At 37.0% G+C, this 26,798-nt stretch overlaps 1 protein-coding gene across 2 annotated transcripts in view; it reads right to left on the reverse strand.

Annotated features, from left to right (window-relative positions):
- Positions 1 to 26,798, reverse strand: part of UBE3D (ubiquitin protein ligase E3D) — a 79,303-nt gene that overhangs the window by 19,412 nt on the left and 33,093 nt on the right. The window contains exons 9-10 of one of the 2 annotated variants that reach the window (XR_011697022.1): positions 16,067 to 16,239; positions 15,474 to 15,548 (exon numbers count right to left, since the gene is read on the reverse strand). Coding sequence is in view for 1 of the 2 variants with exons in the window: in XM_071547836.1 (XP_071403937.1) it covers positions 15,410 to 15,548 (139 nt within the window). In the remaining variant the exon portion in view is untranslated. Of the gene's footprint in view, positions 1 to 15,409; positions 15,549 to 16,066; positions 16,240 to 26,798 lie in introns of those variants that run through there. The other variant, XM_071547836.1, reaches the window with a different exon arrangement.

Here is a 26,798-nt window from a genome sequence, read left to right on the forward strand (position 1 = left end):
AGGACGATTGTGGAGTCTCCATCCTTGGAGGTATCTAAACCTGGTGGGCATGGTCCCAGGCAACTTGCTCTAGCTGACTTTGCTTTATTAGGGGGTTGCGCTGGACGGTAGCAAGAGGTCACATCCAACATCAATGACTCTGTGACTCTGCAAATGTGTTTTTGTTGCACACATTTTCGAAGTGAATCAGCTAATTAGCAAAGTGGTAATTAGGGCATCCTTGAAAACAAGTAATTGAAATGTTTAGTAAAATCTACGAACAGGACTTTTTCTACTCTTCTTTTTGGGTAGTTTAGATGCAGTCCAAATTTCACTTTCTCTCTTCATTTTGCTGACTAATTTTCCTTTTAAATACCAAATTCTTTCATTCACTTGAAAGATATTTTAGTCAAATACTGGACAGAAAATACTTCAGAATTAAATAGTATTTTGTAGTTTTGGTTGACTTCCCTTCTCCTCTACTCCTCTGCAATCTCTTTTCTTTATATTATAATATAGTACGAATCTGCCCTTCAGTTTGTGGTTCCATGCAATCCATATTATTCTCTTCAAGCTTCTTTTTTCCCCCCTTTTTTTCTTTGTCTGTTTTCCAGTGATAGAATACTTTCCAGTTTCAGATCAAAATAAGAATTAGGTCTTACTATTATGAGAACTTGTACTGATAAAAATCTTATTATCCAAAACAAAGCTAGCACAACTTCTTTAACAATGACACTTTTATGTTAATTTTTAACTTCTTTTTAGAAAACATTAATGATCTTCAAGGAGAATCAATTTTCTGGATTCTTTCAATTATTTTTCTTCTTTTTTTAAACCAATCTTGCCATCAAGGACAAGTATATATGAACAAAGTTTGCACTGGAGCTCCCTTGAGGTTTTATTCCAGATTATTGAAGTATAATTATTATAGTACATTGGTCTGCTGTAAGACTTCCAAAATACTGTCTAAAACTTCTTACTTAGGGCAAGGCCACTAAAAAAATATGCTGTTGTAACACAGTAAATTACCTGCATTATATAAAAAAAAATTAGCATTTGACGAAGTGAAAACAATGAAAAATAGCATACATTAGTAGAAACATAGAAAGATGATAATCAAGAACAAGTTAGAAATGCACAAGATCCAAAGCTGAGAATCACAGCATGACCTTAAGGTCTGAATGATATAACCTGAAGTTGTTCAGAATTTTACAGGCCTTAGAAGATAAATATTGAGAACTACCAAAGGCTGAAGCCAGGCACTTAACATTTATGCATGAAAACCTTTAATACAACTGTACCAAGTTAGTGAATAAAAGAAAACGGAAAAATTGTTTGCATCAAACTTAAAAACAATCATTCTCTTAGACTTCTCACACTAAACCCCTTACTGCTTGACACTCAATAGGAACAGATATTGTTTATTCACTTTGTACATTTGCCACATTATTTCACTCACTCTGTATCCTGAATTTAAGCATTTTATACTAAAATCCTATTGTACTGCATACACAAATAAACTAAAAAAAAAATTCTCAAAGGGGATTTTGATCCCCCAAACCTCCAATTTCCTTAGCAAGCCAAATTAGCTGAGCATGGTTGTTGGTAAGTGCAAGGATTACTTTTATAATGTGACTGATCCTACCTACCTTATGACTGATCCTACCTACCTAAAACTATTTAAAATAATTCATTTTTAACTTAGCTCACTTTTTAAAATTGGCTTTGTAGCCTTTAAATCTCAGAGACTGTTCCAAAACCCTCATATTTTCAATTACATACATCTTATGCACAGTCACAGGTACATGTCCTCTGTGTATTACACAAAGTTCAACTAAAGAAAAAAAATGCTTTGCACTTTTCCCTTTCTTCTATCTCTGCATGATCTTCTCTTCCCAACCATAAAACACAAACAAAACCTTTTTAAAAGACAGAAAGACTTAAAGACCGAAGGAAAGGAAAGCACAGACCTTGAACATCAGGAGTAAAATTAAATTAGTTAACTGCTAGAAGCATGAAGCATTAATGAAATAGAGAATTTTCCCCTTATGAGGAGCATTTATTCAGTTTTAATTAAATTCTTTTATTCCAAATCTATACTTACCCAAGTGTAAAAATATTACATCATATCAATAACTGCAGAGTATAAGCAAGTACTACACTTTAAGCATCTTTTCCCCTCCTAGTGGGGTGAAGCCTTTAAATCATTTATACTGATTAAAGTCTTCAAAGAAAGGACAAAAAACCCAAACAGAAAACCCTCTTCATGAACCAGCAGCCACAGTTATTAATTCACTTGTCTAACAAATAGCTACCAGAGATTAGCTTCAAGCATTTGCTTGCAAATTTCACATGCAATAATGTTAATGAGGAACTTTCAAAGACTCTGCAATAATTATTTCTCTTCAATATATCCAGCTGGCTGGTTTATTCATTTACAGGCCAGTTCTGCACCACTGAAGCCAGGGAGAGTTTTGATATTAACTTCAATAGGTTCAAGTCCTTGCCTACAATGTTGAGCTATCACCACAAATGCCTCAGGTGCATTTCTATAATACCACACAAACTAATTAAAGCAAACCTACAACTACTAAGGGACCATCACTGGCATTTTTAAGCTTACAAGATAAGAAAAAAGCCCTAAATCTTCAGGTGGACACCCTAAATGATTGCCTAACTTTCAAAATGATTCAGTATTTGTTCATTTGAATGCAAACACTAGGTAATCCAAAGTACTGGCAATTTTTATTGCAATGACTAAAAATGGACTGGCAAGTCATTTCTGCATAATCAGAGCAGCATGGGAGATTAAGATAATGTCTTTGCATGAAATTCTTTTTCCTGTGACTTGCATCTTCTTCAAAATAATTACCTTCTTGTGAAAAAATATTATGGGTTCTTTTGAGAATTATTTTGGAAGATTTAATCAGGCATTCAGCTGCACTGTAAATTATCTGAATGTAGGTTGGGAAAGTAGTATAATCCAACAGTGACACTGCATTTTAATATGTATCAGTACTTTAGGCAGTATTGTACTGTTGAAGAGTCCCACTTGACTTCTTCATTGTTTTGTATCAGGAATGCATGCTTTGCCTTTGCAGGAAAGTCTGAAATAAAAAAAATAGCTAATAAGCATCACCAGGGTTTTCTTCAGCTTCTGAGCTACACTTAAAAATACGTAAACAGTGTCTCACTTCTGACAGTTCCTTTTAACCAAATTACAGGACCACAATCATTTCCAGGTGGAATTGGAGCTCTGCTTCATCTAAATCTGGTGTTGCAGATACAGTCTCGTTGAATGCTAGAGTCCTCAGAAAATGATCCAAATACCAGGCAAATGGAAGAATGGTCTCCTTCCAAACTCCTCATACAGAAGTGGCTTAAAAACATAGTGTTCTACTCAGTAGGTTTAGTAGGTCTTTCAAAATCAGTCTTAGCATTAAGCCACATAGCTCACCATTCTTATTCACATACATCAAAATTCGCTTTTGTTTCAAATCTTATCAAATTGTGGCCTCACCAGAATCTTGGCTCCTTCTAAGAGAGTTCAGAGCCTCGGTACACTGCTAAAGCAGTGGAGTATTTCTCAAATTCCAGTTCTCCATTAACAGCAGCACTTGAGCAGAGAAAACTTTACTTAAAATTAGTATTTACTTATATGTTTAAATTTCAGCCCCTGAGGATTTACTAGCTATGTGGGATGTCACAAGGATTTAATTTTAATTGCTCTTGAATTTCTTCTCAAGGAACTCTAGGTTGGATATTGCAAACTGAAAAATTTCTTAACCTCCTTCACTGGTACCACGATTAAGTCCAGATTTAAAAAGAACACTACACAAGAAGGCAAAAACATGTAGAAAACACAGAGTGTAAGAGGTGAGTAAAAGCTCAAAGAACAGAATACTGTAAGTTTTAGAGACACTATTTAGTCATACTCTATATCTCACCTTAAAGAGCAGTCACTTCATGGAATATATCCTTGGGATAATCATGGAGAATAGGCACTTCTGATTAATTTAACTAGTCACCAGCTACTGCTCTATAAAAATACAGCTGAAAATGCACTTCCTTTCTGTGGAAGCAGAGAATCCAACCTGAACTATGAAGGTTTCTGTGTGTTCAACAGAACTTTTTATTTATTAATTTAAAAAGTAAAGTTGATTCCACTTCGTTGCAAAGTAGAATATAAAGCCTGTTATTACGCTCCCAGCCTCAGTTGTTCTACCTTACATGAAAACAGGCAAATACAAACAGGAAACTGTAAGCATTTAAAAGCTATTTTCTAACCAGTGAAAAGGTGTGAGAACTACAGAGCTGTCTGGTCCTAAATGATACAGAAACAAAGTAACTTTGTATGTAATAGAAATGAGACAGTAACACAGAATCTCATCAGTGCAGAAAACTCAAAGTTGTTAACAAAGAGAAAAACAAGACAGTCCTAGAATTTAATTTCTAAAAATCTGGCAAATTATGAATGGAATAAACTTTGTACGAAAACATGAAATAAAAATTAAGCAGCAAGCCCTCTGGTGTGTTAGCTAGTTACCCCCATTACACAATAATAGCCTTTTTTAAAAATTTGGTGGGACATAAGAAAATCAAAAATGTATCAGGCTGGAGCATCAACAGCAAGAAAAACTTCTATGTACAACTGAATTATGCAGCATATAGTTATTGATAAGAACCAAGACTAGGGTCAGTGGTACCAGTCACAGAAAACGAGAGTATCTGAAGAGTACAATGTTCAGCCATTTTCAGGATAGTATTCAGAAATGCCAGGCATTCTGGAAGAACTTGCAAGTGGACTGAACCAAAATAGTGAGCCAAAATAGTAAGATTAAAATAACATCTTCACATGTAAACATCTTCAGGCAAGATCATTTCCATGTAGCCAAGGTGCTTAATACTTTTTTCCCCCTTCTATTTTCCTTATAAAACTCAAGTTCACTAAAATCAACAGAAGGAATATAGTTCCCTGATCTGTTTCATCAATTCACAATGCCACAGCTCACAAAAATAATGAAGACTGGGAACTGGTGTCTTAAAATAGTCTTTTTCTCTATACACCATGATTTTATAACTCACATTAGTGATATGGGAATATTTTTTTAAACCTTTTTTTTTTCCATAAGGCAGAATCACTTCCCATTTTCCTTGTCAAGCTACTTGGAGACAGACAAAGAAACATTAACCAGAAACCTTGGCAAAATTCCAAACAGCACTCACATTCTGCCCACCCAACACTCCTGTGATCTCACTCAGCTACAGCATTTTCAGATTCATGCAAGTTTTTCCACATATTGCTAAATGGTTGCCAGGTTTCTCCTCAAGGCATAACAGCTTTCTGTTGAAGCCTAAACAGTTTTCTTATTTCAGTAGGCTGTGATAATGCTTATATACCCTTTTGACCTTCTCTGTCCTCCTCCCACATGAGTATTACAAATCTTACCTCAGGATCTCTATAAAACGCATAGGCTGAGATACCTCCTCACACTCCCATGTGTAGAAGAGCTTGTGTAATTCAAAAGTAGTGGAGCTATTACAAATTAATATTCACACAACTGAACTTTTTTACTGTTCAAAGCAGCAAGCAACTTTGAGCTGACGGAAAAATTTTGTGCTCTTTCTGGCCAGTCACAACTGTGCAGATGAATGCCAATGACTACAGCACCAGCCTACCAAAGGGTAGTTTAGTTGGTCCATCCAAACTCTTACTTTCCTTTCAGGTCTTTTCTGCCTCTGGACAGACAGAGATGTGACCTGTTTCTCCATGCCATGTTTCTGCCCATTCTAGCTTTCCTAAAATCCAAAACTAGCATTTTCTTCCTTAACAAGTAAGAGCTTTCAAGCTCTATCATTTGTCATCAGCCACCATTCCCGGAGCACAAACCTATGATTTAAGCACAGAGATTGAGAGCACATTGCTCTCTTTACTGACACTGCAACTACATGATGGACTTCTACTTCTGAGGGAAGGCAAATTGTATGTTTCTCACTGGAGGCATTACTGACTACTTCACCAAAAGATCCATTCCAGATTCATTTTCAACTGACAATAAAAAGAAGAGAACTTAACAATGCTCTTCCTTTTCATCTACCAGGTACTTTATCATAGTCAACCCATTGATTCTATCATTATGCTCTGGCTTTGCAGGCTTCCGTATATTTGTCCATTTTTCTCCTTGAAGACATCATTATTGTTTCCAACTCTTCCACACTTAACACTCCGGAGCTGCAATAAGTGCCTTGGCAAGCTGACCCATCTATCAATAAAATGCTAGAATTTAGTGACATCCTCCTTCAGAATCCCTCAAAATTTTGTCATCTGTGAGAACATTATGCCTATTCCAGCCTACAGCTGAAATCTAACAAAGTTGGATTTATCCATTTTTAAAGCACTTTTAGACCTTCTAAGAAGCATCTTTATAAATACATCTGGTTTTATGCATAGCTTTCTTGACATCCTAAGTAGCTTCAAAGCTTCGATCCAGACTCTCAATGGAAATGAATGATGCTGTAGCTTTCCATAACAATACCCATTCACAAAACACACAGCATAACATGAAATTTTAAGATAAATTTCCATTATAGAATCATTGTTGTCCAGTAATTCAGTATTATTTCCAAAGCAACAGAGCTCTGTGTAGCTGATAACCTGATTTCTGTAAATTTTTAGATATGACATTGAAGCTTACACCTCACGTAAGTCAAGCTATTAATTACAATCTGAATAGAGCTAAGACTAATTTAGAGATGCCAAGGTTTTGGAGGGCAGCAGCCCTATACAAACCATATTGAATATATATTACAGTATTTGGTCATGCACAGGGCTAAGTATATCTTTTGATCAGAGCTTCTTTCTCACTCACAAAGGCAACAGTCTCAATTAATAAACAGAAATGGATGTTCTACAAGTGTATCAGACCTCCCATAAGACTCTTCTTTATGTATATATTCAGGTACATAAAACACAAGTATTTGTATTTTCTGTAACACACTCACAGAGTGGTGCCTGTTGATAAGACAAACTCTCAGTTTGTGTTTAATTGTACAATCCCTTCACAACTACTCAATAATTAGCATATAACAGCTACACTTTTACATTTCAAATTTACTTGGGAAAAGCAGACAGTTCACAATAGATGAAAACTGGGGGGGAAAAAAAGAGTGGCACCAATCAGGCATTTTCATTCCTAATTAATTCTGTCTTCACTCCTTTCTAGCAGTTGATACATGGGCTATACCAGCCCAGCTAGACTGGATTCCTGCAATTAACTGTAATTCACATCTAAATGCTAAATGATTGCATTGGGTTTGCACAGCAAGGTTTTGGTAGCAGGGGGCTAGAGGGGTGGCTTCTGTGGGATACTGCTAGAACTTCCGCTGGTCCAGCTGAGCAAATGCCAGCTGGCTCCAGGACAGGCACCAGTCACCAAGCCCAAGCCTATGAGCAATGCTGGTAGTGTCTTTGGGATAAGATTTAAGAAGGGGAAGAAAAACTTGCTGTAGAACAGCAGCCAGAGAGTGAAATGAGGCTATATGAGAGGAACAACTCTGCAGACACCAAGGTCAGTGAAGAAGCGGGAGGAGGTGCTCCCAGAGATTCCTTTGCAGACTGTGATGAAGACAGGGGTGAGGCAGCTGTTCCCCTGCAGCTCACGGAAAGCCATGCTGGAGCAGATATTCACCTGCAGCCCATGGAGGAACCCAGGCCAGAGCAGGTGGGCGCCTGAAGGATGTTGTGACCCTGAGGTCAGCCCACACTGGAGCAAGCTCTTGGCAGGACCTGTGACCCTGTGGAGACAAGAGCCCATGCAGGAACAGCTTTCCTGGCAGGACTTGTGACACTATGGGTGACCCACACTGGAGCAGCCTGTTCCTGAGGGACTGCACCCCATGGAAAGGAGCCACACTGGAACAGTTCATGAAGAGCTGCAGCCTGTGAGACAGACCCATGTTGGAGAGTTTCATGGAGAACTGTCTCCTATGGGAGGGAACCCACACTGTAGCAGGGGAAAAGTGAGAGATTCCTCTGCCTGAGGAGGAAGGAGCAGCTGAGACGTGATGGATCTGACCACAGTCTCCATTCCCTGTATCCCTGCACTGCTGGGAGGAAGTGGTAGACAAATGAAAATAAAGTTAAACATGAGAAGGGAGGAGTGGGAGGCAAGTGTTTTTAAGATTTGGTTTCACTTCTCATTATCCTGCTCTGATTTGATTGTTAACAAATTCAGTTAATTTCCCCATGTCAAATCTATTTTGCCATGACAGAAACTGGTGAGTCCCTCCTTACTGTTTACCTATGAGCTGCTCATTGTATTGTCTCTCTTGTCCAGCTGAGAAGGGAAGTGATAGAGTAGCTTTGGTGGGCAGCTGGCATTCAGCCAGGGTCAAACTACTACAATGACATATTTGAGCTCCTTTTCTAAGAAGACTGCTTAGAAATGTATTACCAGATGCTTATATAACACGTGGCTTTTGTCATATTCTAGGCAAAGGGAATTGCACACAAATGAGTTGTTCCTCTGGCAGATCTTCCCTCTCAAGCAGCGGAAGACAGTACTTCAAGAGGAGACACTTGTCTGTGTGCTACATGTCCACTGATTCCCATTTGAAGCTCATGTGTTTCTCGTAATTAAATCTACTATTTAAGAAATGCCCAGGTTCATTCTCTCTGATTTCTTCTCTAGTGGAGAACTTGGAAAAAAAGAAGACTTTGCGTCTTCTGAGAAAAAGATGAAAAATTTTGAAATTCAGTGCAGGGTCATGGCTGTCAGGTTCTGATTCTCCATCACTGAACACTGAAGTAATGACAAAATTTTGTTTTCGCAAGTAAGATCAACTTCCATTTCCCCCATTCATAGCTTCAGTTTAGGTCTGCACATGACTGATTTTGTTCTGTTTCAGGCCAATACAGATGGGCAGCAACTTTCCATTTTCAATTTTTATGACTCATGTTACTTAAGTGATGTAACATGTTCCCATCAGCATGTCCAAAGCAGCCCCAGATATTACAAACCCACAGCCTAGAAATGAAAGCGTGTGCTGCAGGTATGGATGAGTCACAGAGGGGCACATAATGACCCATAGGTCATTGTTCAATAAGCTCCTGTATATGCAGAGCTGAACAGTTCTCAGCCAGGAGGCATTACGTTTTAATAAAGCTTATGCATAATCAGCATGTAATATTTTTGGTACAGGTTCAACAAAGACTTGAAAATACTAATTATAGTTCAATTAAAAGTGCTCCATCTCGATTTCAGGCCCCAAGAGTTAGTGCTAAAAGAAATGGATAGTCTCAAAGTCCAAGAAATATGCCTGAACACTCCAGAGATACTTTTAAAAGACAGCTTACGTGAGCACTCTGGACTCTGATCACAAGGTCATGAGTTCAAGTCTCAGTGGAGACCGTACCGGGCAGTTAAATGCCTCCCTGCCATCCGATCCCATCAGATCTCGGATGCTCAGCAGGGTCAGCCCCGGTTAGTACCGGGTGCTGGGACAGTCCTGAGGACTTCACTGTCACTGTCCAAGCTCGCTCGGCCGTGGCCGATGGACCTTAGGAGTTAAAGGGTGGGGCCAGTTCTGTGCACGCTGTGCCTCACCTAAAACATCCACTGTGCAGGCTGGAAGGGCACACCCCCACCTGGGGAGAGCCCTTCCCAAATCTTCGTTCGCAAAGTTTGGCCATACATACAGTGAACACCAAGTAAGATAACCTGAGTGACATAATATAAATCAACTTAATATTGGACATTTAAGCAGCAGACAAGAAAAACAATAATCTCTTAATTGAACATAGAAATCTCTATCATTCTGCAAACAAATGCTCAGATTTGTCTCTGAAACACTCTCTCAATATCATTTGCTCTTGTCAGCATTTGTTCAATACAGTTTTATAATTTTTCCAAATTATTCAGCAGCATTTCAATAGATTTATTATGGCTCTTAGCAAATGCAGACAAACATAAAAAACCTCCCAAGTATACATGTTATAACTTCTTTTACTTTCAAGTCAATGAAATATTTGTATGCATGTTTTACAAAACTACATCTGCTTTCATATGCAAGGCTTGGGTACTTATTTCCAATTTAAAATAAATTGTTTTAAACTGAACTTAAAAACTTACCCATAACGATCACAATTAAAACAGAAAAAAATTCTATGTCATCCTGGCAACCCGACTGAGTTAGTCAAAGCTGGAAAAAGCATGCAGCAGGGACTTTTATGCTAATCTGAAAAAATCAACACCTTTATTTTGGGGGAAATAGGAACAGCCAAAAGAGCCTGACATTAACTACACTGGGTTTGCTCACTGTAGTTTGTATTATGTAAAGCCCACTAGTTAAGGGAAACAAAAATTACTGTATTTCAACAGAGACTGAAATGTACTTGCAATGGTTGCTCCATATTACTGTCAATGTTCATTCAGAAGTTTCAGAGACATAAGCACTCACAAGCTCCAGAGAAATATTTTAAAAGTCCTTTTAACTGTCAAAAAAATCCAATAGTATTTAGGAAGCCATCCTTTGTCTGTGAAATATTATAGAAAATACATATTCAGATCTATAATTCATTTTGAGGCAGATCCTTAGTATGTAAGTAATGGCATGTGATTTTAAAAATGTTTAAAAAGATAAACAATTGTACTGCAGAAATTGACTTATTTATTTTTCTATTCTGGAATAGTTTTATAAAAGGCACAATATTTCAAAAGCCATGCCTTCACTCCTGATATTTTCATTCTTATATGACTATGGCACAAATCATTTTGAACCAGAGTAGATCTCTGTCCTGTCTTTGCTGTGGTTTGACAGTGCTCAAAGAGAGTGGAGTCCAGCTTAAAAGAATCTGTGCATCTTCTCCAGCTTCAAATGCCCGGAACAAATGGAGGAGCTGAGCTCAGCAGATTTTTCTAAATTTTACTCAGCTGTTTGCTTCAAAAAGGGTTGTCAGAAAACACAGGTGCATCTGTAAATGTCCTCTATCTTCAGCTAACTACTTCTGATAAACAATCCTGAAAGTGCTTTTTATATATATAGACATGTAGAAAATAAAATATCAATACTAAAAAACACCAAACATCAGGGGACATTTTAGTTTGAACCATGCATAGACCTGAGAGACCGAAGTAATTTTACATTTCACTTTCCATGAGTCTTTGGAAACTCATACCCTAGAGCCATTAAACTATAATGAATGCCGCCTTTGTTCATTCTTATGTTTTCTGAGCAACTTGTGCTCTGTATCACTAAACCTGTTGCCTTTAGCAAGCTTTCTGTACTTTATTAAGAGACTTTAAATGACAGAGAACTAAAATGACATAGAACAGGCTGTTCTATGAGAAACATTTTTTCTCATTTTTTTGAAAGCAAAATAACTGCAAATGAGTTTTTCTTTGAGAGACACGACTAGGAATTCTTACTGCAATGGTAGAATGCACCTTTTTTTTTTCTTAAGCAGTGGCTTCATTTCTCCTAATCAAAGCAGACATTGTGCTGAAAACTACCAGTGGCACTGGGTGCAGCTCCAAAGACTATCAAGAGCTACTTGAAACAAACTTTTGAAACAGCTTAGAAGTTCTTAATCACAATCTTTCAATTTCATGCAACTGTAAAAGTAAAAATAAAACTATGATCTGTTTAACTGTGAAAATTGTTGTTACAGTCTGTGGCCTTATGAATAGTGCCTTGAGAGGGCAAGTAAAATGCCTGGTTTCCCACAATAACAACAGCATGAGAAAATGTGCTCAACAGCCCCATAAATCATCTTAAGAATTCAATATCCAGGACATTTTCTGTTCACTGTGCCTGAATTCAGAGAAAGATGAGATAAGGTTAGAAAAACACAGCAGAGATTACTTGTCACTTTAAAGCATCTCCCTGTGTTAACCGTTTTGTGCTGTAGGCTCTAAAAGACCAAAACATTCTCCCAGAGTGCGCTGAGAAGTAGCAGCTGAGCAGTTCTGTGATAAAGTACATGGTAACTCAAGTGGGTGCTGTCTACAAGTGTTTGCAAGTATTAAGAATAATACAGTAAGTAAAGCTCAACCATTCCTAAAGCAAAGGGCTGACAGCTCAGGTAGGTGGAGAGTCAGATAGATTAAGAGTGTAATAAGGTAACACAGCTTTCTGTGCAGTGTAATGGAGCTGAAGAGAAAGTGGCAAAACAATGCTCAAAGCAAAAGCAACCTAAAGCAAAATTAATCTAGTAGCAAACTCCTCTCTCCCTCCTTACTGCTTTCTTCATTGCTCCAGGATAAGTATCAAGTGCCTCAGTCAATCCTGTTCCCTTGCCCCAAGACATCCTTAGTATGGATGAGAGATTACAAGCCTGGGATGGTGCAAGTCAAGGCTGAAAAAACATGTTCTCCAGTAAACGTGGGGGCAGGCCATCAATCAGCAAGAAGTGGTCTATCCACTTTGATCCCCCAGTTTCCCGGCTCAAGCTTCCTAAGACTTAACTCTCCAAAGTCCACCAGAAAAATATCAATGCAATTGCACAGATAAAATGAGAGATGAGCAAAAGAAAATCTAGTAACTACGATCAACAGTCTGGTGAGCTTAAAAGAGGGCTGTAGTGAGCACCTTAAATTCAGCAGAGTGCTACCTAACATACTCTTCTCCTACTCCTCTCTTCCAGGCTCCTCCAGCAACATAAATCACACTGAAAGATCTTTCCAGGGTCAAAACAGAATTGAAAAGTGATTTCAAATATTATGTTACTAAGCAGTAGCACACCATTGGAAAATAAAATGAAATTTATGTCTCAGCACAGATAAGGAGTCTGCTAAGCTAGTCCCAGAGAGCAACTTCTAGAGCACAAGGCAGAACAGAGTTTATTACAGATTATTAGCAACTAAGGACATTTCCTTTGTGTGCTTTTTACAGCCTAAACATCATCCAATGCATTCAATGCAACTAAAATTTTGGCTTGTCAACACTGCAGTATTGTAATATAGTTGGGAGAGAGGGTAAATACATTCTCATAAAACATGGGTGTGGGCAAGATAATTTTTGGTTACTTAATTTAAAACAACATGCTTTTTAAAAGCTATACTGACGTGGTATGAGGTGTTAAACTGTAACTTTCCAATCAGTACATATATAGCTGCAAGTCCTGTAACCAAATATTGTATTAAAACATAAAGAAAAGCACCAGTAGAAGGTAATGGACTATTTAGCTCCTCACTACATGTCAAACAGTGGAAACACTTATGAAAGGACAAAACTCTGGTATATTCTGGGGTCATTTTTCCTCCTAACACCTGCAGCATTCAGTTGTGAGAGCTGGCCCCCTGTTGAACCAGACTGCCATGTGTCATACCAGGACACTCTGCAATTATTTTCAGTTCAAATAGTTTTATTGTAATATAGAATTACAATGTTTTAATTTTTTTCTAACTACTGCCAGATATATGTCTACCACAAAATAAAACAAAACCAGTTTTTGTCATTTTGCCATTATTCCACTAAGACACATGAATTACCAGTTTTCAATTAGTGCCCTTTTCTTATTCCCTATTTGACTTAAAATCTTCAGCATTTTGGATAAAACGAGATCTTATGCTCACGAAAAGCACAATTTAATATCATTATTCGAGGTCTCTACAGACCTTTCCAACTTTTCCCAAGCAGAATGCAGAAAAACTAGGACACATAATTCTAATATTTTCTATACAGAAAGTAAACATGAGTAGAAAGAAACAAACCAGGAAAAAAAGAAATTGTTAAGACTGACAAACAATTGTAAAGTGTAAGTGAAAAGCTTGGGCAAATTTTGTTTCTGCTTCATGGATTCATTGAGATCCAAACAAGGTTTGCAAGGACAGAAATAAATAAAACAATACTTCCCTGGACAGCGTCTGCCCTCTAGGACAAACACTTGGTGATATTGACTGTCTAGCAAGGAGAGTGACAGATGGAGTCATAGAAGTCTATCAAAAAAAACATTTTCCTTTCCTTCCACTTGGCAAAATACAGCATTATCTTATCAGAGCAGGTTTCAGAACTTTCACAAGCCGGGACTGAGGTAGCACAGAAACAATACAGGAAATACAGCCCCAGCATACAAGAAGAGATTCCTATTTAATCTATCGTGTGTAAAGCAGAGAAGATTTTATCACAGATTACTGGCAACGTAATCAATGAAGAATATATCCTACTGGATTATACAACCAAAATGTTCACTTCTTAATAGGAAACATATGGACCATTCAAGTGCATGGATAACTAGTATTGGCCAGTTCTTGAAATTTCTAACTGTTGAGATCTCACTCTGATGGTATCTAGGAGATTCTTCAATTTTATGGCCTCTAAAAGTACAACAGAGTAACAATTCTAACCTAAGAATAATATGCTGAAATGATCAATGGCTGCCACCATACCCAAGTGTTTACCATACACAGATACCCTGTTTCCAAGATCACAAGATGCACAGCAAAGAGACAACGCTGGTGCTTACTCATTTCCTAACAATTAGAGGAGTTTTCAGCAGTTGTACATGACTGTAACTCTATTAAAATTTATTACTTGATTTTGGCTTATGACCATGTTCCTTCTGGCTCTGAAGTTCTACAATAAGATTATTTTTCAGTAAACATAACTCAGCAACACTAATAAAACAGGCCTTAAGTACAAACAGGAAGTATGGCCAAATAGAAATTACCTGATTTCATATTACAAACTGTTTAGGACACTCAGTCCCACTAAGACCATTATTCTTCTATAGCTGTGAGAACAAACACAGATTCAGGTATGATTACTGCTCAACAGCTGCCTACTTTAGATTTGCATCAATACACAACTGATGGACGAGGTAACTAAAAGAGAAGACAAGCATCATAAAAAGGCTGAGTTGCTATGTCACATCAGCATGAATTCAGTTGTCTGCATATTGCATTTGTAACAGTCCTAGTTTCCCGATGCATGACAACTATAAATCACAATTTAACATGCCTGCAACAATGTTTTTTCAGGAAAACTTGTATGACTGCTGAAAACTTCCACAGTAACATACAGAGGAACAATGGAGAAAACTGAACGCTTCACTCCAAATTTTACAGGTTTTCACCACTGGAAATTCTTTATGTTTTGCTGAGTATTTTATTTTTCTTAAGCCAACAAGATTTTATATAATGATTCTCACTACTTCAGCATAAGTTGGATGGCATTTCTTTAAACACCTAATTTAATTTAAACAGTGATTGACTGTTTAAAAATCCCATGATATTTCCTGCCTTGATCTACATTTAATACAATTGAAAGAAACTGAGCACTACAAGAAGTTATTCATTGCTTTATTTAATAAAATAGAGAATCATGCAAGCATAGGATATAAACCTTTACTCTGAAAGGGTTTATGGGCCCCAGGAGTCTCTCTTTGTCCTAAAAGTAACACCTTTATACTGAAATAGCAGCTGTTCCTTACCTGGAAAGACTTCATGCATCGAAGCGAAGGTGGAAGAGATGAGGTACTCAAACCCAGTATCAGCAGTAATTCCAAACATGTTTCTGATGGAAACTTTAAAGGATGAACTCCCATATCATTTTCCCATTCATCAGCAAGTCTATAAAGTTAAAAAAGGAGTTTTTTATTTTCTTAAAATATATCTAAACCAAAAGGATCAAGTAAGTATTAGAATTTATTGTGTTATTATGAAAAAAAATACCTTCAACATTTTCTTTGTAAAAGTCACAGTTTTACCAGAAAGACAAGGTGAATTTAGATAGAGTATCTTAACCATATCACCAGTCTTTCAAAAGGTACATAATGTGAATGGAAAACTTAGGACACATGAGAGGAAATCACATTTCTAATGCAAAGTTTCACTCCTTCCAAACAGAATTTCATCTGTCACTGGCAATTTTCCAAACTGATGTTTATGATGCTCACTCTGGAAACTTACTACCAGTCAATATCAAGCAAAAACTCAGTCTCAGTTCACTTTATACAGTTTTCTGCTTTAGATGTATGAAAAGAATAAAGATTTCTAGAGCTTTGAGAATTAGGATTTATAAAGCACATTCCTATAATCTGTTCCCGCTACCCCATGCTGAAGAGCAAGATTAGTTCAACAAGACTTACTCAAAACACAAGGTCATTCTGTTTCCTATTCAGGCTTATTTCTTCCATAATGTACAAACTGACAGACTGATCAGTGATTCAGTTACTTTGATAGTTTTGTCTGAGCAGTTTAAGTATCAGGTACTCCAGCATAAGATGGACAACAATTATTCTCAGCAGATCTGAGAGCATCACTGTGGAAGATAACGCCTGTTAGTCTTCCATGTCCAAAACCTCAAAATTGCAATAAATAATTTTAGCACTGCTTTCACTTCTAAATTCCTGCAGCTCTTCTAACTGAACAGCTGCTTGTGAACATACCAACTTATTATAATGTACTATCCAGAAATAGCTGCATTTTCAAAAGACCCTGAATAGCAGGAATGACCCCAATAACCAACATGGTGAAAATCAAGCAAATACTGTCTTCACACTATCTGTGTCCTTCTGGATGATTCTCATTCTCTCAAGTCTCCCAAATCCAACAATTCTCTGTAAAGTCCTGCTTCTTACATATGGGCTTGCATATACACTTTTTGTACACAGCACCTTCTTACCTCTTCTAGAAGACAACCCTACTTAGCTTAATTTACATATCTTTCTTCAAAGAGTGGGTGTATTGTCACTTTCTTACCTCCATTTGTCTGCAATTGGTCTTCTGAATTTCAACTCTTTGTTTTTTCTTTCCTAATAATTACATTTTTGCCTCCTTCCTCACTTATCTACAGGTATGCAAGAACCCAGTTCTATATTCAATATATAGAAGGAAGACCTATAATGTACTCAAAGGGGCATTCATCTCCCTAAAAAAAGAACTGCTTTATCTCTCCTTTTTTAATCCCCCAAAAAGACAATCATATCACATGTAGACTACCAAATACACCATGTCTTCTCTCAAACTTCACCAAAGTGGGTCATCTGACAAAAGTGGGTCTGAACTTTACATGGTAAGGAGAAGGAGGAAGCCAGGCTGGTCTAGGCACCCTCTGGCTCTTTTAACGGCAGTGCATCACTTAAGGTCTCCACATGTGTCTGGCCACTACCAAAGGACAGAGACATTAACAGCCTTTATAATATGTGGACACTTACACTGTGCCACAAAGACACACACAAGTTGTTTAAAGCTACCGCAAAAAAAACCCCGACTGTCTGCTAGGACTGCAAAGTGAAATGTTTAGAAGACACTCTGGAGTATTTTCACCATTGAAAGACACAAACTTTCAGTTAAGTCCAGAATACTATGTCTATATTGAAAGGAAGAAGGATTCTTTTAAATAACCACACAAGTGGCCAAGCCCAGAAGAGGCAGCCCTGGTCCAGAGAACCAGACTGGCTGGGGCTTTGAGCAACCTGGTCTAGTGGAAGGTGTCCCTGCCCACTGCAGGGGGATTGGAACTAGATGATCTTAAGATCCCTTCCAACCCAAACCATTGTATGATTCTATGATTATAAAAATGTCCCAGAAGGAGCACTTAATGTTCGATGATGAAGACTGAGCAGCCAGTAACCAAGGACTCTTGTTAACTGTAATCCAGAACTGAGGTTTTATTTCATTATCACTTTGTAATTTCAATTCCACACATAATTAGAAACTTACCTTTATATATGCCTTACTCAGTCTTTGTTCTACATTTTTTACAATCTGGTGATACAGGCAAATTTAGGTGAAGCTGGCAAAATTGGGCCTTTCCATTTCTCAGAAATCAGTAAGTCTAAACAAAGCACTGTGCAGTCACCTTCAAACACAGCTAGAGAATTTGAAGGCTGGAGGTGATATGTTACGGTTCTGGGTCTTGGGAAGGTGTTACCACAGATCAACACCATCTCTGCAAAGAAACTTTACAGAACTCCAAGCAACATTCAAAACATCACAACTTACTTTAGTACGCTGATCCTATTCTATCCTTCAACAAACATTTACCTTTTCTACAATGCAAAGAAGCCTTGAGATTCTGGACTTCACAGTCTGACAAAAGAAAAAATTATGACCCTCGGTATCAAACAAAATTCACAAATTCTACAAAGATTCCCTAAGTCATTGTAGGGCACAAGACTGCATCTATTTTGGACCAATTTTATGACAAGTAAAACCTCACCACCACTTTGACCTTGACAGCATTTGAGGGAGATGTGAGTCAGCTTTAGAAACAGGCTTTAAAACAGTAGGTTGTAGTAAAACATACTCAGTAAAATGGTCCAAACTAAGAGCATGCTCTGAGTTAAGAAAAGGACATGTCAGAGTGAATTTTTTCTCAGGACATTAAATCCACCTCTGTAAATCACCATCATCATCCATTTTTGTTTGTCAGTGATCTCAACTAACAGGAAAACACAAATTTAAGCATTTTTTCTGTCACTCCATTCTTTAAATTTTCTCCCTCTATTCTTTATCTCACTCTTCCCCCAAACTTGTATTAACCCTCTTTGCTTATTTCAACCAAATTTTCTTGAAAAAGATAAGAAATAAATTAAGTTTGGGGAATTTTCATGTTTTCCTGAAAATAAGACTCTGAGTAGTGAGAAGAAATGCACGAGTTACTCCACAGAAAAAAAGCTGCTGATGGAATGCAGCTGGCTAATCAAGTGATGTTTACCTGTGAGAACATTAGCATAAAGTCAACAATATGACATTTCTTTCTAGCAAAACCAATGACTATAAGCAAAGTAAGCATGTTCTTCACTGCCCATTCCCTAATGAGTAAGCCAAACTGAGAGACTTGGTGCTTTTACTTAAGTGCACTCAATTTTGTGGGTTCAGGACAACTGTGAAAAAAAAAATCTTAGGTTTTGAGGCAGGAAGAAAGATTGGTGACAATGGAATTGATCCCTAGTAAGAACAAGAGGTAGAGCTGTTCCCAGTGTTAACAAAACTTGAGATGCTGCCTCTCCAGATTAAAGCAAAACCTCAAACTCACTCCTTCTGTTCCATCTAAGAGATATCTATTAGTCTCACCCACAAAACCACAACAAACAAAAGATATAATAAGAACCTTCATATAACTTTAATTTTAGAAAGACAGAACCACATATAATGAATGCTAATAAAACCTTAGTTTATTCCTGGCAAACATTTCAGAACTGAACTAAATCAGTACAGAAAGTGAAGAAGTAAAACTCCTCTCAAGAGAGATACATGGCTACTGTGCCAGATGTTGATGCAAAAGAACTATGTGCTATGTGCTAAACTGTCAGAACAGAGCATTCAAAACAAGTAAGAAAAGCCTGAGACTATCTCCCCCCTTGTCCTTTTCAATGCTTTCTCTAAGGAATGGGTCATTTGAAGGAGGAATTTAGAACATGGTATGATTGTCACATTCCCATAACCAGTCAAAGAAATACAGCTAGGAAAGTAAAATTTCTATAATAATATGTATAAAATATTTTTTAAATGAAGTGGTATTTTCAAAGCTGTTTAGCTAATAATAATGGGAAAATTTGATTTCTTTAAAAAATAAAAAGAAATCAGCAAATGCTATCTGAAATTTAACCAATTAATTCTGAAAGCAGAGATGAGCAAAACTTGAATACAACTACTCAGAGTAAAGATAAGACAGTTACCTCTCCAGCAGAAATAGCTGATCATAATGTTTTAAGATAACGTTTTACATTTGACTCACCATGCATCCCAGAATTATATTTCTCCACTGTTCACTATGGAATTGATACCAAGGAATTGCCTACATAAGTCAGAGCAATATTTCAAAACTGTGTCCTTAAAAGCAATATTGAAATACTTCTATTTATAATTCCTTGATATAAGAACTAGCAAGCAAATACAGTCATCCATAAGGTTGTGGAACCCACCCACAATGTACGAACTTTTCACAAAAACCACAATATTCATGGTATGTCAGTGAATCAAATTCAAAAGAATTCTTTTTATTTCAAAATGAGGAAACAATGACAAGGATTCTCACAAGATTTTGAAAAACTGGACCAAACTTCTAATTAGATTGCACCTGAGATTTCTTTCAAAACAAAAGTGCTAAAAGGCATTCGTCAGTACTAATCACCCTACATTGTGCATAAGATTAATTCAAAATGCAACTGAACTGTCTTACCAACAGGCAAAATAAGTCTGCTTTTGGACAGGAACAGTGCACCCACATCACCACCTCTGACTTAGCAGGCTGCTTACATAAATACATTGACCCAGGGGAGTTTACAGAGGTCAGAACTGGCAAATGAAAGAGCTCTTTACTCAGTGCACTACTCAGTGTTGCTGAGGCATTGCATTAACTTGATTTGATTTGCATGATCTACGTAAATGTGCTCTGCATTTTGGGCTCCAAATGCTGTGAAACCCTTGAAGGAGATTACTATGGTAGCTACAGCTTCAGTGCTTTGCTGAATCAAGCCCGTGCTAGAGAATGCAATATAAAAGGTGATAGAAGCCCAGCCCTGACTCTCTGAGTTCACTGAATGTTGTTAAAGCTTTCCACAAGCTACAGTTCTGATAGAAATGACAGATGAGTTTACTGAACCAAAGGACAAACCCACTAAATGAAATAGCTACTTGTAAAAATCATTTAATCTAAAAACAATTGTAAATTATGGTTGATGATGTGACTATATACTTAATGTACCAGGAGGCTAAAGTATTTATAATTATCCTTACAGTGATCTAAAAATGACACACAAATCAATGTTCATTAGCTACTAAACTCTTGGCAAAATTTAAATAATATGGAACACTAGGAAGTGTGGTACTTTCACAGCCTACAGCAAAACCCTTTGATAAAAAACTTCTTCCCTCCTAAAACAAACACCTTGTGGTCATTTTCTACTGCAGTTCATTATTCACTCTCAACACCTAGAAGTGTCAAGTGTGATTTTTGAGCTGGGATCTTTACTAGTTGCATGGTATCCCAAACCATCAGGTATTAAAACTCTCATAAGGGACAAAAAAGGGAAGATCAGAAATTAACTCCACCAGTGTCCTTGCAAGCAAATGAGCAAGAGAAGAGCAACATATGTAGGGAAGCAAGACAGAGAGCACATCTTTTTACATTTTTTGCAATGGACTTCAGTCGTCAACAACAGAAGCTTCATCTCTAAGTTTTAAACCTTTTATTTAGTTTATCACTAGAGAGACAGGATTTCATTTAACTCAATTTCTGTACTTTAAAGAAGTCTTAAATACTCTCTTCTGCAAACATTCTTATAAGAAAGTTTCTGATATATAATCCTTATAATAAAGTGCACCATAGATATAGTATACAGTACATATAATTTAATATATCTCAGTTATATATACATTAACCATATTAATATAAAATTATGCATAATTCTATAAATTAACATGAATAGATACAATAGTTGTACATACAAGTACACAATCATTATTATTCTTTTTTCTGAGCAATGGATATTTTGAATGGAAAACCTATGCAATTTTGGAGTCTGGTCAAAAAGAAGTTAGCCAGAAATCCACTACAAAAACAATGTTGAAGGTTTAAAATATCTTATCCTATAAAATAGAAGTCCTTCTTGAACTTTCAATGTGTCACCATTTGAAAAGGGCAAGTTATTTAATACTAATAAGAAAGCCTTATAATGGAAATTCAAATTTAACCTCACCAGAGTACCACTGCCACAGTATTTTTCAGAAGGGCTGACATGAGGACTATCAAATGGTCTTGTGATATTTCAAAGCCCCTTTTAAGTAAAATTGTGCTATTTGTTCTGATGAATGCTTTTGTGATTTAAAATCAATATTCTGCACACACCACACTTTTCTAATTTTCAACTCAAATACATAGCCTAGATTAAATAATTCATACTAAAAGGTACACTAAAAGACAGTGGATTATTTTGTTTCCATTAAATGACTACATATGAATCTCAAGGACACCAATTTTATGAATGCATTTTTTATATTTTACAACTCCTTGACATGATTTGATCATTTCAAGCTATTTAAGGGAACTCAGAAAGTAAAAGCTGCCTGTCCCAACCTGTAAAGCACAGCTCAAAATATTTTTATTTCATTTCACACCAACCAACATTTTTATTAGATTCAATTGCCCTATATTAACTTCAATATAACTACACTGGGTTTGGTACAGTTATTAAAAAATGCTATTAGCACAAATAAAGCCTCTGAATAGTTCAGAGAATTCAATCCTTTTTTTGTTAAAGTGGTAAAGGGCAAAACCAGAAGACCAAAGAACTATATTAGTATATCGTGCCAAGACAGACAAGGTTGTTTACAAGCAGATTATTCCTCTGAAGCACAGAAAAACTATCTCAACACACTGCAACTTTTTGCATAGCAACAATTCTCCAGATTTTAATCCTGTCCAGGAGTAACTTTGCCTTGGAGTACTTAATTTCAAAGTGATGCTCAAAATATTTCTCCAGTCTAAAATCTTTTGGGTGTCCATCAGCTGCTTATCTACATTGTCTTCCCTCTCCCAGCTGGCTGCTATGCATTTTCAAAAGCATTAATTTTAAGTAGCAAACTCTATCACCCATAAAATATTTTCATTCCATTGCAAACCAGCGTGAACTGAACAGTCTCTGCTGAAGACAAAACAGAATTTCAGCTACAAGAATCACTGAAATAAAGCTTAAGCATCACAGAAGGATTAGCAGGTGTTCATCTACTCTGCAACCTTTAAGTTGAAGATTCATAGTATCTAAAATGAATGCATGAAAACCTAAATCAAGCAGCAGTGTCTAAAGCAGACTTATGTTCAGTGGGGCACCGAGATGCGTGGGCCCATGAACAGTTGCAAATGTACTAAATTTAAAATTCACGACAGTACTCAAAGCATGCACAGATGGGCAGTGAGTATAACTAAGACATTATCATCTTTATTTAGTTTGAGTACCAGGTAAGCAAAAATAGGCTCATCAAAGAATGAAGAGAAAATGTGATTTCAGTTTTGTGGGAACTGACCTTGGATATAAAATCGCAAACCTGCTGGCCATGTCCCAGGGTATGTCCTACCAGCAAAACCACAGTCCATAAAGGTACAGCAGCAGCAGCTCTACTTACAGAGCCAATCCACAGCAATAACTGTCTATGGAGAGACATTCTTTCTCTTTTCATCTACAAGACCAAGAGTTTATTGCAAGAGATAAGTTGCAAAAACAGAAAACTGCAGGAAATTTTCATCAATGACAATGAAGTTCTCCTTTAGAGCATCTGACTGAGGAATACAAGCTTATGGAGAAAACAGCTCCTGATGGGCTTGTGATGTGAGACATTTCTAGACATAATAGGAAGAAAACATAGCAGACAGAATTCAAGAGATTCACAATAAATTTTCTTGAAACTTCTTTTTAAAAATTCCAACATAATTTTTGCCTAGCTGGGTGCAAGAGTAGAATCCACATATTCATTTAGAAGTTCTCCTACAAAACTAAGAAAAACACAGGAGTTTAGCTCTTGCTGGGCATTGCCACAGTCTGCTGTGACTGCTCTTGAACATTCAAACTATGCAGAATTGCTGGTGCAGCTCCAAAGTACAACATAATTGCTGACTCCTCAGCAGCAAAGAAACGCAGTCCCACTAAGAGAAGAAGCAAATTACTCTCGTAAAAACTGCATGGCCAATGCTTTAGAATGTGCTTCTTCACTTTAATGGTTGTGTTAAGGCTTTAAGCTACATCTTTTCATGTCTTACTGCATCCCAGGTGAAAAGTATTAAAAACCTTCTCTGAAAACAGACCACTGTAGCCAGATCACTGCTGATAACTCACCCTTGTGGAGGATGGCAGTGCTGCTGGTCATCACCACCTGGATTAGCAACAGCTGTACTATGGCTCCAGACTACAGTTTTCTTGAATATGCCTACAGCTCAGAATGAAGGGATTGCTTTGTATGCTCCTTAGAATACTTTTTTTCACCTTAAACACCTTCTTGATTCCTTCCTGGTTACATTTTGGTCTAAATTAGAACAGATGGCTTGTAATTTCCCTAGTGTATGGCAGTAACTGGAGACTACTGTGCTTGGGATGGATGCAGAGGACACAGAACAGCACGCTATTGACCTATGTTAGCAGTCTAACTGGTGCCATCTTACCTGCAGGGAACATCAAACAGGAGCAGCAACACCATCAGCTTAAAGAGCCTCTCTTCCCAGCATGTATCAACCAAGGACTTGAATTCTAAGGTTACATCTCTTTTTTATTTGTTGCAGTTTTTTTACCTTTCAGCACTTCATGTATATAGAAAAATAAGGGCCACTGCCCAAGCAAATGGGAGTATGCCTCTTCTAATAACACTCATTTCCTGAAGGGTAGAAGTGCACAGCAGGGCTGTAGAAAACAAAGTACTATGTAAAAGCTCCTCCCTCCATGGCAGCTGCTGACATCAATGTGGTTCCCCTAAAGTAAATGCAAGTAATTCCAGACAGGTCGCCTTTGAAAGACTCATTCAATTTTAAGAAAGCCTGCTCATGGGACTAGTGATGTCTGTTGGATGGGCTGCCTTCCCCAGCAGACTCTTCTTGGAACTGTCATTTTCAACCTATAGTTTTTCCTCAGCAGGGTCATTAACAAGGATGTAGTCCTCTATATAGACATTTGTTTTACAGATAATGTAGGGAAAATGGTCATTCAGAATGTTTATCTTCCAGATTTTCCAAATAAAACAAACATGTTTAAAAGTCAAGGCAGGAGGAGGGGGGGTGAGGGTAACTGGCAAGGCAGACAGAAAGTATAAAATCATAGAATCATAAATGTCTGCCAAAAAATATTGGCATACCTTGATTTTTGAACACCCTTATGCTACCAATAACACTACTCTCCTGCTATGCCTTTACACCTCTCCATGAAAGTATAACCTTTATTTAAAATTCATCAAAATGAGGTGTTATATTGGTGAATATAAAACACATGGTGTCAAGTATTCCATCACAAACACAAGGGCCATTTACTTCACAGAAAGTTTTCCTGTGTACAAATGTTATGTTCAGTATCTGAGAATAATTTTGCACTATGTAAAATGTGAAAGGTTGATAAAGAGCCAACCAAAAGTCCAAATCTGTCATTGAAAACAGTGGCAAGGCAGATCAAATAACGAAAATTAAATTTTTTAACTACTGCAGTATGAAAGGTTCCAAAACCCTCACAAGCAATATGCCCAACCCCACTGAGGGTCAGACACTTAAAAAAGAGAAGACCCATGGCATGTGAAATGGCATTTTATTCATTTTAGTTCATCCAATCAATTCTCAGTTGAGCAAATTATTCAAAGAGCAATTGCATAAAAAGAGCTTAAAGCTGGAGACAGTAAAGATAACTTAGTTTTCAAAGAGAAGTAGAAATTCTCATAATGAAAATAGGGGCAGTGAACCAAGCTGAACCACCTTAACAAGGAATTTTATTAGTATATCTATTTCAAAAGAAATTGGTATACAATGTCCAAGTTAAAAAATTACTATACATATCATTTGTTACCTCTTATAATAATTCTAAGCATCACAAATACAAGGACAAGAATTATTTCAAGTTATTTCAGCTCCTAATTTCAGATGTGATTGACTTGTTTTCCAGTTTCATCTGCTTGAAGTCCTACTTTGCTCACTGAGACATTACTGAAGTCAGTCCAAAAATATCTGGTTCGCTTCCCCAAAACAGCTACCAGGTGATTTCCAAATTGGCAAATCTGATTGAAATATCTATAGAGTGCAGCAACTGTGTCGTGTATGCCCAATTTCAATACCCATTACTGACAAAATCTCAAATGTCACAGATGCTGCAGAAAAAAAAGCAAAAAAATCTGCAACAGCAAAACAATTCAAGAGATGAAAGATAATGCTTAGGTGTTTCATCAGCTTTAAAGATTATTTTACCAATTCTGCACCCATAAAAGCAAGAATTTAGTATCCAAAATAAATCATTCTACATTTACCAATGTGAATACAATGATATTCCAAGGCAATGTTCCCATCCCTTATTGAAACAAAATCTCATTATTATCTGGGGCATACAAGAGATTACATATTCCTGTTTTACCTACACATGCACATGCTTCTTAAAGATCAGCACCTGTCGTAAAACCAGTAATCCAAAACATTTATGTGTCTTGCATCCTTTCATACAATATTCAGTGTCACTGCTTGTAGAAATGGTAATACCAGCCCCACCTACATTCAGCCTTGCATTTTTAATTCGAGGTTTCCTGGGATTGCACAGTTCACTTACCTGCAGACTGCCCTGTATGGATTGCCAGTGAATGTAAATTATTTCAGAGGAAGCTCACTGAACAGCTTTTCACACCTAGCTATCAGAAAGCCTTGATAAAAGGGGACCTTTCCAGAAAAGAGGAATTATATTTTCCTAGTTCCAAATAAGGTTTCTGATATTAATGACATAAAATTTACCTTTACTAGGGTAACTTACACCCTTAAGACATTACAGCAAATATGCAGAGTTACAAATTCTTGTTGTGGCATGTGGAAATTTAAGGCTGAGGACAGAATACTCTATACAATAGGATCTGGACAAGTCCATAGAAGCAGTCAACTCAGTTTCATGAGAATACAACATCACTGTGTCCAACATTCCAGTTGTGTCTCTGAATGATCTAGAGAACAGAAATCACTTACTAACTCTGAAATACTGGCAGAGGAGCACTCTTACCAGTTTGGGAAAAGGAAGTCAGAATCAAAGCTTAAACAAAAACAACAAACATTGAAAATTAAAACAGCAGAAACTTACACAAAGGAAAATAATGTAGGAATTTATCAATGTGTAACTCTCACAAAGAGAGAATACCTAATACTTGAGAGAGACAAAG

The sequence above is a fragment of the Pithys albifrons genome, chromosome 2 (genome assembly GCF_047495875.1).
Source record: "Pithys albifrons albifrons isolate INPA30051 chromosome 2, PitAlb_v1, whole genome shotgun sequence".
Taxonomy (NCBI): Eukaryota; Metazoa; Chordata; class Aves; order Passeriformes; family Thamnophilidae; genus Pithys; species Pithys albifrons.